The 12694-nt window shown below is 42.3% G+C and overlaps 1 protein-coding gene across 1 annotated transcript; it reads right to left on the bottom strand.

The window, feature by feature from the left end:
• Positions 1–4666: 4666 nt before the first annotated feature.
• LOC308113438 (calcium-independent phospholipase A2-gamma-like) lies at positions 4667–11722 on the bottom strand. Its single transcript, XM_080469736.1, has 9 exons — positions 11585–11722; positions 8674–10117; positions 8135–8287; positions 7886–8043; positions 7550–7644; positions 7279–7450; positions 7136–7193; positions 6460–6654; positions 4667–5970 (listed from the first exon to the last, which is right to left on the bottom strand). Exons 2-9 carry the CDS (start codon positions 10027–10029, stop codon positions 5512–5514), a joined length of 2646 nt encoding a protein of 881 aa, XP_080325862.1. The 5' UTR covers positions 10030–10117; positions 11585–11722; the 3' UTR covers positions 4667–5511.
• Positions 11723–12694: the final 972 nt, after the last annotated feature.

Here is a 12694-nt window from a genome sequence, read left to right as displayed (position 1 = left end):
ACATCAGCATTTCTAACATTTCTGTTAGTGCTTGGATTGTTTGCCATATCTATGCCAAGATGAATAACAGTCTGATATGTGTTAAAATGAATATGAAATAAAAGTCACTTCAGTGACACTCAAAACGGTTTATTGTGGAAATTGGACGTGGCTCAGAATGAAATGAACTAGATAAAAAAAGGAGAATAATCGATACAATTCAATGTTTAATGGGTTTAATTTTCAAGCTTTTCAAAGTGTGTTTATTCTAATGAAAAGTCTCAATCTGAACGTTCACGTAGCTGTCAAATAGTAACGTGTTCTCTGCTAAAGTTATATGGATTGTAAGTAGAAGTACTGTAACTGGGTCAAAATCTTTAGAAGGATTAATCGATAATATCTCAAAGTGACTGCAACCAAGACAAGCTGGTAAAGTGAACCGACGCCTAATATGAGTGATTGTCGATAAAAGTAATAAATATGAAGCCGCTTCTCCAAAAGTTTTCACTGGAAATATGAGAAGATCCAGAATCTTCATGTTAAAACGGAAAGTGATGAAAACCTACCTCTGTCATGTGATGTCAAATCAGGACTCTCTCCTCCCCATGTCTCTTTTGTCCAATACATCAATAATCCAGTGGAAATTATGCTTGTTGGTGCAGTAAAGCCATTAATGCCCCGGTCCTTCAAATATCAGGTCAAGAACCCTAGAGGAGTGTGTAGACAACAGTAATTGAGTTGCTGTCCGTCACTGCCACTTACACTCAGCCCACCCTTCTCATGAATAATGAATGAGCCCCTTACAACACCTACACCTCACCCACTTCACTGTTCTGCTCTCACAATCCTGAAGGACTTCCGTCTCACACCAACAGAGTTTGTTCACGAAATGAATTATTCCATAACTGCATTCTTTTTGTTAAATTCAAGTCATTTTTAGAAAATTCACCGTTGCTGAATAATGTACGCTTTGATTTTCTCTGGCGTGATCTATTGCCGGGTTGAGCCAGATAAAGCAGAAAACAGTCCAGATTCTGTACTGTTTGCATTCCTGCTGGTTTTGATGACATCAAAATGTGGGCTTCATTGTTGACTGCCGAGAGCCACTGAGGAACAGAGTATAAAAGCAATGTTTGTTCCCATCATATGAATTTTACATGTGACCAAGCTCACATCACAATGCAGCTTGACAAAGCCTAAGAACATTCAAATCCCTCTTCCAAATATTAGAAATATATTGAAAGAACCGTATTCTTTCTAAAAATACGGGTGCTCTTTTTGTGACACTAATTTGTCCGAACGCAGTCATTTGTATGCATGGAAAGAAGGAAAAGGTCATTACCATTCATCTGACAAAATCCTACAGGGGGAGGGGGTGTTTTCTTGTTTAGTTTTTTTCCCTTGACAGTGCCAAAGTTGCAGGAGAAGCTGTATTCGTGTCAGACAAAAGCCATCTCACGGCTGTCGACAGAGTCCTGACCTGTGTAGGCTTTCAGGCATTCACATGGGACTGCACATACAAACCAGCACTGACTGGGATTAACAATACCACAGTGGGGAGGAGGGGGTAAAAACTGTTGATTAAATCAAACCTCTCATCGAAAAAGTGCACATACCTCCTGTTTGTGATAGGTTTGATATCTTTGTATTCATATTTTCAGCGTGAGTTATGTATTTGATGGTGTTTCGCCCTCTGGTCGTGATCTTCCCCCTCCTCACATCTGAAACACAGCTTGACTTGCCTCACACGGCACACAAAAGGAGAAGGGGTGTGCTGCGCTTCTTGGCTCGCAGAATGGGATTTTTTCCCCCCTATATACATTAGACTGAAGCGCGCCTGGAAGTGAGTAGTGATCAGTGCCATGCACCAGATTGCACAGCTGAAGAGGCACAGAGGCGGACAGAGCCAGCTCAGTGACGACAAAAAGATCTCTATGCTCGTGGGTCTCCTTTGGCACGGGCACTCAGGGCTCGGGTAAGAGCAGATGGCATGTGAGAGGGAGTGTTCAGCCACACAAGCTCGCTGTTCAGGCTCCGAGCACCTATCATCCGCACTGTGACGTCGCTGCATGAGGGAGATCACCAGATGAGGATGGGGAGAAACTCCTTGTTGAGCGCTGCACTGTGCTGCATTGCATCATCGTCGCTGTGCAATCCAGACGTTCCTGTCAGCACTGAATTTGTGCTTATGATTATGTGGAACACAGCGATCTTGGGAAATGACCCTTTGATAACTGATTAGTGTTATGGGAGTTGTAAAATTAAGTTCATATGAACTTTTTCCTACTTTTGCCTTTCCAAAAATGGTGATGTGAAGTAGTCTCACTTGCAAAAAAAAAACCAAAACCAAAACCAAAAAATACCCCAGTCATCTGTGCAAAGTGCCAACGAATAAAAACACTTGCTCAATAGTCTTTTAAAGACAATGAGATCTGGGCATTTTCATAAATTTGTAAAAACCCCTGGGCGAGGTGAGGATGTGACAAGTAGCATGTCCTGGAAAAATCTTCCTATGTGATTTATTTAGCGTATCTTTATGTCCCTCGTTATTCCTGAACTAACACAGTAACTCCTATCAACTGTGATGAATTCCTGAAATGCACACACTTACACCCCAGTGGTGTTGGCCGCCTTGCAAGGCACTCGATCCATCCATTGGAAGCATTTTGGGGTTCAGTCTCTTGCTCAAGGAAACTTCGATATATGGCCGGAGGAAGATGTGAGATCAAACCTGCAAACTTGTGACCTCATTAGTCCCACATAACCTCAGTTAAGTAAACTCAGAGATGTCTGACTGTAAGTAAAATCAACATTATCTTGTATTGACAGTTCATTTGTTAAACCAGCCGCCTTAAGTTAATGTCAACTTACTTCAAGAATCGATAACGGTCATATTGTAGAGCATCTTCCTGTAATTACCTGCCGTGATACAGTTGTACTCAAGTGACTCAGTCTTTACATTGACCCACACAGTGCGAACAGCTGAACTACTGTGTCTCAGAATAGGAGCGCACCATTAAGGCAAGCTGAACAAAAATAATGCAAGAGTACTACCCTAAGTAAGTAGTTACCTTATACCTTCTGTGCAAACTGAAGAAACTCTGCTTCTTTTAACAGTAGGGAATACGTGGATTCAAACAATGGGTTTGAGATACTGTGGGATTTCAGTATGGCCGCAAGATGACCTTCCAAACAGTAAAAATAACATTAAAGACATTAAGTGATTTTTTTTCAATTAAAATAAAGCCTTTTCCTAATCTATCTTCTGGAAATGATACAGTTTTAGAATTGAATAGCAGATGGCAGCAAAGGCTGTACACTAGCGTGAAAACAACCAACCTTATTGCAGATGAAATATCGTCAGAATTAAAACAATACCATCGATTTGTAAAAACATGTGACAAGCTGCATTTTTTACCCATATTAGTCTGAAGAGAAAGGTTTCGAATTACACGACTGTATATTGTAAAGATCATGACGTTATAATTAATTGCCCGAAAACTATCTCGGTTATATGCAGAGTTTTTTCTATTGGCTCTACTGAGAGCAAATCGGGTTTGTACGTGAAACCTGAACTAAAGTGAATTTAACATCCCTGATTTGATGGAAGCCAAACCGATATGACGTAAATAAATGTGACAAAATGTAAACAATAAGGGAAATAGTCCATAGAATTGTAAAGGCCCATTTGCTTCCTTTGACTCTTTTCACACTGGTCGTCTTAAGGAGCCGCAGCTCTGCGATACTGTCTTCACTGTCAAACAAATCTGCTGATGCACTTGTTGAACAGCCAGACTGTGACATCATTAAAACCTCCAAGTCCATTGATGTCTGTCTTGAATGACAGCTGCAAGGAAGCACGCCGTTTCACATGACGCCGTACACTGTGCTGCTCAGGTTTGCCCTAAAGTGCTGCAGTTTTATATCCAAAAGCTGCAAAGATTTCTGGACAAGGTGCATATTTGAAGTGGAATCCTACCTGGAATCGGTCTTTTCTGCCGGTGTGCCTTTGCAGCAGGAACCTGCTTCCTTCTTATCTTCTGTCACAGCTGCGTCTCCTCACTGAACTTCACTTTTTCCCCAAAGCATCTCTTAGTTTTCCCTCCTTCATGTTAAAAGCAGGTGACAGAGCGGGATGACAAGAGGCTCATGTGGCGACTCACGCCCGCTAAACTGGGCCCTGGAGCCGGTTATAATAAATCCATTGTTAAATCCACACGTAAATATAACGTCATCTCCATTGTGATGTGTGGGTGAGGTTGAACAGAACTGCCATGTCATGCACTAGTTATCAGATGAGGTTTCGACCTTATCTAAGGTCTTGCAAGCAGAAATCCTCTAAAACTCCCTGCGGGGTTCAAATATTTGTTGTATTTCCTCGTGTGCACTCCTTTGGATTTTCAGATCAATGTTAGGGGAGGGGCGGGGGAGGGTCACACATCTTGTATCTCCTCTCTGGCTGGCACGAACACACGCTCTTTCACACAAGGACTTTGTTCTGTGTGAAACAAAGTCAGCCTATTGTGGTCGTGGAGGGCACGGCCTCCACAGACATATAGGGGGAATTAACCCGTCACACTCAAGTGGACGTTTCTTCTGCAATAATAAACTCTTTAAAACAGCTAAATATAGTTAGATCATTAAATGTGGACTTATCAAAGAATCGACGGCAAGAAAGAGTCTTCATGAATAATAATTTATTTGAAATATAACATGCTAAACTAAGCTCATGTAATATATTATTTTCTCAGAGATACTGTCAAGTACATTGTCATACCGCTACAGAATGAACTGTACGTAGTGACTTATATCACAACGCTTTATTTCGTAAAGTGCATTCCAGTGCTCGTTTTGTGTTTTGCATATTCAAACAAAATACATGAAATGGTGAAACAAATCAAACAATAGATATTGAAGACAATAGATAACAATACGTGTGACTTATTCACAGAAGTTGCAGCAGTGGGAGTTTGTTTGCTTTTTTACTTTAACATAATAATATCGGCTGTGTCAATTGTAATAAAGCAAATAATGTGCTAACTTGCCAATAATTGAGCCAGTATCATAAGCACATCATGCAAATAATTTAACCAATTATTACAATATTGGCTGGGTATTATGTCATTAAAATAGCAATTAAAATAGTTTGCAACTATTCATATTTCGTCTGCAACATTTAAAAACAGGCATAGTGGACGGCAAAATCATCATATTGATTCATTGAGGCTAAAATACTGCACTTTCAATTATAGTTGCAAAAGCGTGTTTAGCTATTTTTTACATTCTTGAAAAGTTAAAAGTGGAAAATGGAAATATTCTGTATTTTCTTCTCAGAAAATAAATGATGCTTCTGATCGATATGCAGTTGAATCCCATACTGAACTTTGTTCTTGTGATTTCACACAGATCTACAATGTGAAACAGGGCACTTTCCTAAAGTAACAACAACAAAACATGTTTTCTTTAATTAGAGCTGCTTCAGGTGCTCATTCTTCTTTACCTCCCCTATAGGAGCACAGCATCGATCTGTTCTCACACAAATCTCTGTTTCATCTCCCAGGCCCGCTCACTCATCCAGTCTTTAGTTCTGTTAGCAGCCGATCGCTCCGCACCGAGCACCAAGCAGAGCCGGGCCAGTTTGGGTCGATTTCTCTCCAGGTAATCCTGGGTGTCTCTCTGCAGCTGGTCCATCACGCCGGGACGGTTCTCGTCCAGGGACACTCCGGCGCTCAGCATGGGGTTGAAGCGGAAGTAAACGTCGGGGGCCAGGAGGTCATCCAAGAGGGTGTGCACCCCCTCTGTGTCGGTGGCGCTGCTGATCAGATTGCTGATTTTGGCCCGCAGGCTCGTGGAGGTGGCGGGACCCCTCTTAGCGTTGTCATAGCGACCGGTGCCGAGGGACAGCACACACTGGAAGTGCTGCCTGGGCCAAAGCAAGCGGCTCTCGTGGACAGCCAAGGCGCAGGGATTGTTCAGGAGGATCCCTCCATCCTACAGAGACACGGTCCAAAATGAACATTTCATAGATTAGAGCATCTTAGTAACCCGTTATTGTGCACGTAATCACATACAGCCACTTCCTTTTTCATGTTTCTTCAAAATTAACATAAAACGCTGGTAACAATTACAAAACGTGTCACTTCTGCTAAAAGCATTTTTTTCTTCAAGACATTAACACCCTGTGGTCATTAGGAAGGAAAATTGTGTATTTTGAAATTTTGTTTTAACCTCCTAAGAGATTTTCTTAACTACAAGTTGTGAAATATTTTATGTTTTTTGAGACTGAGTGACCTAAAAAGTCCCAAACATAAAAAAGAAGGTCAATTTCAACAGCATAGACAAATAAAAGTCACATGCAGTTGTTAGAAAGTTTTGTCATGACGCAATCTGATGGGACAGAAAGCTAAAATATAAGCTGAAACACAAGACTCTTGTTTGTTTCAATTAAAAATAAGTCTTTAGTCAGCCGTGGTTTCCAACCTGGTGAATGTCACTTTGTAAGGTGAACTCCTGGAAGTATCCGGGGGCAGCTGATGAGGCCCGAACCGCCTGCCACATCTGGTAACCTGAGCCTCCGGCGTAGCGGCTCAGGGAGCCCGGCGTGTGATTGTAGTTGCGGAAGACGAAGGCCTTCGGACTGGTTCCCCAGTTTACGACGGCGCTGACGGCCGAAACCTGAGACATTACAGAGGATAGGCTTTTTAAAAGGTGAATGGATTTCACTTACAGAGGAAACGGAAAGGCCATAAACGCTGGGTTGTTTTAGTGCTGTGCAGCTGATAAAATCTATTGTGGCCAGTCAGTTTGGTAGTCCATAAAAGTTCAATATTTCATAACTCAGGATTACATAAAAGAGAGCAGGGTTATCAAGAGCCTGCTGTCATAAATGTGGTCACCAACTTGGATTCATGTGTTAAGTTGCTCACATGTTTTTGGATTATTTTATTGTGAATGCGATGAAGCCAGGACTTTATGTGATTCATCTATTGAGAGGCTGTAATTTGAACTGGTTTTTATTGAGTTGAGCAGTTTAAGCTTGTGTTTTAGCTTGAAATAGTCAGTCAGGCCTGGCAACCCTGGCTGCTCTGCTACAGAAGCTGTGCCTTTATCAGTCCTACAGCAGTTTATCAGTTCTAATCACTCATGGCACACTTACTTTGGGACTTAGCTCATCTCTGGCAGTTGTTATAAGTATTCTGTCACCCAGCTTCTTTCTATATCAGATAAAAACAGAAAATACAGTAAGAGCTTTTACTTTGGCGTCTCATCAGCATATGTGTATCGTTAAAAGTGTCCTACTGTAGTATTGCCTCCCAGGTCTCAGTGTTGTAGTAAGAGTGACTCCAGCCCATCTTCACAGTGCCAACCAGCGGGTTTTGTCGGAAAACCTCTGAGCCGAATCGACGGTACATATCAGCACATTCCTCGAGAGAGAAACGGGCCAAACCAAGCATGAAGGCCAACACAGCACCTTTTGAAAAACAGAGACGGTTATTTAAAAAGAAAAATCGGCTCGAAACATACGGGCTTTGATTGACATGACTCAAGATATACGTCTGCAGTTTGTCACCTGTGCTCACTCCACAGACGTAGTCGAACAGCTGGTGAATCTTTTTGCCTGTTTCAGCTTCCAGCAGCTTTAAAACCTGCAGAGGAACCACTCCCCTGGAAAAAAAGAAGAACAATTTTAATATTGAATAAAGAAATCATCAGTATGATGATAAACTACAGACGTTTGGATCCGACAGTTTGGATCTTAATGACTTTTTCAATACGGATCAATGAGTTTCTAAATGACATTGCAGAGAAGTCTGAAACTATTTTAATCTTCTATTTTGCAAGAAATTGCAAAACATTTTATGAACTGTATCCTCAAAGAATAGAAAAACATTCATTTATGAGTTACCTTGTGCCACCACCATCAATTGAGAGCACCCGAATGCCACGACCTTTGACCGGATCCACATATCCAATCAAAGCCAAAGTTTCTCTTAAAGCAGCCTGAAGCCCCAGGTCGTGTTTGGCCATCCTCCTTTGTTTCAGCAATGTGACCGCTGTGTTTTCCTGCACCAAAAAAAAAAGAAGAAGTCTTTGTGACTTTGATGAGGTTAAACAATACTCAGACGTTTGTAAGTGTAATTGACGTCCAACAGACCTGCCAGATTAAAGCTTTGCAGGAGGGATAGCGGATGAGGTGTTCGTTGAGCGCCTCCACACAGGAAGTCAAAGCGTCTGGAGAAGAAGCCAGTCTGAGGCTGCCCATCAGTCCATAAGTCATTTCCTCTGCCTGCCTCCGACTCAAGATAAACTGGAAACATATAGCAGTTCATGATGAACTACTGTAGAAGAACCCTGGCCCACGACCAAAACCAATGTTTGACATTAAATGTAAAAGCTACAAATGAGATTATTTTTCTATCAATGTTGTTTTTGAACTTGTTTTTAGGAGGGGGGGGGGGGGGGGGGGGTGTTGCAGTGTTTTAGTAGGACATTACATGATACCAAGACCTGCAGCCATTTTTATCATTGATGCTTTATATGTACATCCAAAACCAACATTTACCAACACTCTCTTTGTGCCACAAGAATAAAAAGTTTTATTTCTAAGGTAAGGTGGCATTGCCCTGCCAGCTGAACTCCCCAGACTAACAACCAAATACTAATATTCCCCCATCGGGAAATCAGAGAACTTACCTTTTTATTGATTATTGCCTGTGGTGAAGTCAAGACACTTTTGGACTTGCTGTTCTTAGACAAGAAGCTCAGATTCAGATAACTATCCAGCAAGTCGGGAATGGCACTCGTTGGGTGACGAAGACAGTCCACAAAAGACACTGGCTTAACTTTATCGGCGCTGGAGAGGAAACCCAGGTCTGTAAGTGGATTTCTGTCATCGTCCTCATCCAGTTCACCCTGACCCTTGAAATATTGATTAATGTGCCTAGACATCTGCATATGATTTTCACCAAAGTTTGTTGCATTGGAGCTGCTGTGGAAAAGGTCTCCATTTTGCTCCGTCTGTGAGGTCGACTGCGCCGAGAAGTTCTTCATGTAAAGGCTTTTCTTTACGTCATTCACTTGCTGTCCCTTTTTCTGAACATCGTCTGTAATTCTGGCACCAAAGTATTTATTGATATGTCGTGCAAAATGAAGGTATCCCTCCTCCCAGCCGCTGTGGGCTTCCACCGCTGCCTCCTGATTACGTAGCTGAGCTGGCGGCTCTTCAGAAGAATTCGTGATGTAAGTGTTGGGCAGTTTCCTTCTTCTCTGCCTCCTGTTTGCGCCCCTGCCGGAAGTCCCACTTTCCACACAATCCTGCTTCTGAACTTCTGCAAAACCCTGAGAAACCATGGAGTTGACGTGATCAGCGACGTAGCTGTAGCTCTCGCCGAACCTCGTCGCCAGGGAGCTGATGTGAAATAGCTGCAGTCCGGAGGCTTCTCGCGTTGAAATCGACGTTTCAGACTTTTCCTGTTTGTTTTTCTCGGCCGGTGTTATTGTGTCCTTCTTCTCAGACATACTTTGCCTTCCAGCTGCTTGTTGAAAGCTCCTCCGCGACCGGCCGAGGTACTCTGGAGTTGTGAGAACAAGACCGCCGTTTTCGGCAAACGTCACAGCGTCCTTTTTCTTGAAATACAAGTTGATGTGCCTGGACAGTCGATTAAATGACTGACCAAGACGTCCTCCCAGTGAGTTCAGATGAAAACTGCTCCGAGCTTCCTCGAATACTCCAACCGGGGCCTTTGCTTTGAAGTCGTTCCCATTAGAAGTTGAATAAAAACGCACAGTACGGAGATTCCCTGTTCCGTCCGTAACGTCCCCGAGGACGCGGTAAGACATGGGGCCCGCATCACTTTTGAAAGCACCTTTTTTGACACATCTGGAAGACTGAAAAGGCTGAGAATGCCTGAGTGAGTTCATGCGGAGCGGCGCTTTGACCAGATGGTGGTCCTTTCTGAGGAGGCTCATGGTGTACCTGACTTTGCAGTACGACTTCAGGGTTTTGTTCACAGAACTCGAGCACAAGTTGGTGCTGAAGTAGCGACCCATGTCTCACTTGTTGTGGTGAGCGCTGCTTAAATCGAGACGTAGAAAAACTTGGTCGGAGTCGGGACGTGGCAACTCATTCGAGAGGAACCTAGGAAAAGAGAAATAACACATTAGAACGTCAGTTTGGAGACTTAATCTTAGTCAGCTCAGGACTTTTTCTTTAAGAAATTAGCATTTTTCTATCTCTCTATGTGTGTGTGTGTGTGTGTGTGTGTGTTTGTGTGTGTGTGTGTGTGTGTGTGGTACTCCTCCCACAGTCTAAAAACATGCATGTGAGGTTATTTGTTGACTCTAATTTACCCACTGGTGTGGACAGATCTCTCTGTGTTCTCTCTGTGTTATTTATTAACAAATTGAATCCCTGCACTGATATGGGTAAGAAATTAAAGTTAAATTACTTCAAATGACACAGCATCTTCTGACTTTAGTTCACGTTGATCTTTCCTGTTGCTGAAACACACTGATTAACTGAAACTTTATGACCAAATGGCCTTGTGCTGTGTGGGTCCCGCTTTTGCTGCCCGCACTGTTTATTCTGGCATATTTCTCTCACAATCCAGGATTAGCACAAAGCAAAACACAGCAATAATTGCGGTACGACTGTTTAAGATGTAAAACTGAGGTATATTATCTGCAGCACTGTGAGGTAGAGCAGCTTCTTTTATTAGATAAAAAAAAAAAAAAAAAACTTCCATGTGCACTTCTACGTGTGGGCAGGACATGAGCCTGTCACCGGTTCATTCATTTACCCCTGCAGACTCACTCAAATCCATAGACTTGACCATTTTTAACAACTTTGAGGGGAAAATGTTTGCTGCCTCGTATCTCCCACCTATTAACATCTACCATTACTGAGCGATAATCAATGTTTTTGACTGCACCTGACAGTGGTCATATAGTTATGGCTGACTGCTGTTTTACAATACCTGCTTAATGGACCAACTGCTAAAACGGCAGAATTTCAGATAAACTAAATGTAAACGTGTGTGTCAGTTCATACGCATTATATTTGAAGTACAGAACGAGTTACGATAGAACCTACGTTGACATGAGGTTATCTCACTGTCTTACTCTCTTTGTGGCACATCTAAGACTCTGTCACTGGTGTAAACAAACCTTCCTTTCGAGTTAGACTGTACTCAGATCATATTCCACAACAACATTGCATTCCCCCGTTTCCACATCCCCACTTGAATGTAAAGCGACACCTCAAAGCAAACATGCCCTGAAGTGATAAATCTGAATGGTGTTCTATCAATACATCGATGTCAGCTGTGTGACACTCCAGACTGTTTTGCTTTTAGCCCATATCTTCAGGATGTAACAGTATAAATCGTTCCTGTTGGGGAAGAAAAAAAGGAAAATAAAAAGTCTGTTTGTTGACACTTTCTAAGCCGAATTCATTTAATGTGAAACAAAGAGCTCAGGCATGCGACACTGAAACATTCACGACAGGTCGTGTCCACCTAAGTAGGGGAAGGTCATCAGAGAAAGCAGCTTACAGGTCCTCCTAACCTTGAAGGAAAATGTGTTAAAGCATACAGTGAATGTTTACCTGGACACAATATCAACTTCTTATCTCTTCAATATTCCCCCTCCAGAAAATTTCCACCCAGAAAATCCAAACTTTGGAGAGGCTATCACTACTACTATATCTCCTGTGTTTTGACACTTGATTCACTCCTTGGACAGTGCAGTGCTATATTCTGATTGGTTGAGCCGTGTCCGGGAGGGAGGGGGGGCCCGGACCAGCTCAGCCAATGTTCAGCACGACCACACCGGTCATGTGCTGCCACTGTTGATGAGCTCAGGACTAAACTTGGTTGTGGTGGTGGGGAGCGTCCGACCTCCAGGCTCTCAGTGAGCCGATGTTAGCAGCTTGTCTTGCATCAAGACACATGACACACACACAAATACACACCTTGCTCTAAATACACAGGGCCGGAACATACTGTTTACAAACCTCAATTCTCAGAAGCGGTCGCCACATCTGAAGGTACACGATTAGAAACAAGCGTACGTTCTGCAGTCATTTCAGACCATGCTTCAGATCACAGCTTAAAAATAATGTCAATATCTCATTTGGTGAAAGTATTAATTAATTGTTCTCCATTACTGGTGCACTTCTGTGTACACTGCCAATATTATTATCATATCAAGAACACATCGTGTTTATCACTCACGTTTTTAATCTTGACTAATTCATATTGACGTTATAGTTGTGTCTCTCTTAAAGGAAACAAGCCACTTCATAACAAATTACTTGTATTAATTTTGTATCCGATTTTTAAAAAATCTTATTACAAACAAAGTTCTCAAAATGTTGCTCACGCGTGACCTTGATTGACCTTTAGCCGTCTTTCCTTTCTGCTCCCGTATAAATGCACATTGAGAACAACAATACTTTTAATAGTCACGTTACACAACACTTTGTAAAAGTAGAACACAGGCTCTCAAAAAAAATGAGGTTGAACGGCAATGCCATGAGCCATAGGTGTGTTTTGTAAACATCATTGTTCCTTTGACACGCGTAACCTTTCAGCAGAACATACTGTTCTGCACTGCAACAAAGAAACGCACACGCAAGACATACAATACGAAACATGCTCATCACAATTGAGGGAAATGAAACTACTCAGGGGTTGTGTAATTGTGAGTACAGAGG

The sequence above is a fragment of the Lipophrys pholis genome (assembly GCF_963383615.2).
Source record: "Lipophrys pholis genome assembly, chromosome: 8".
In the NCBI taxonomy this organism is placed as follows: domain Eukaryota; kingdom Metazoa; phylum Chordata; class Actinopteri; order Blenniiformes; family Blenniidae; genus Lipophrys; species Lipophrys pholis.
The sequence above is the reverse complement of the archived record's forward strand: the minus strand, read 5'-3'. Positions and strand labels throughout refer to the sequence as shown.

Excerpts from the sequence above, each read along its gene's own strand:
- LOC308113438 (XM_080469736.1), bottom strand. The coding sequence starts at position 10,029 with ATGGGTCGCTACTTCAGCACCAACTTGTGCTCGAGTTCTGTGAACAAA. Across the intron at positions 7,645-7,885 it reads ATTGATGGTGGTGGCACAAG|GGGAGTGGTTCCTCTGCAGG; the intron begins GTAACTCATAAA and ends CTTTTTTTCCAG. Across the intron at positions 6,655-7,135 it reads GAGATGAGCTAAGTCCCAAA|GTTTCGGCCGTCAGCGCCGT; the intron begins GTAAGTGTGCCA and ends GTAATGTCTCAG.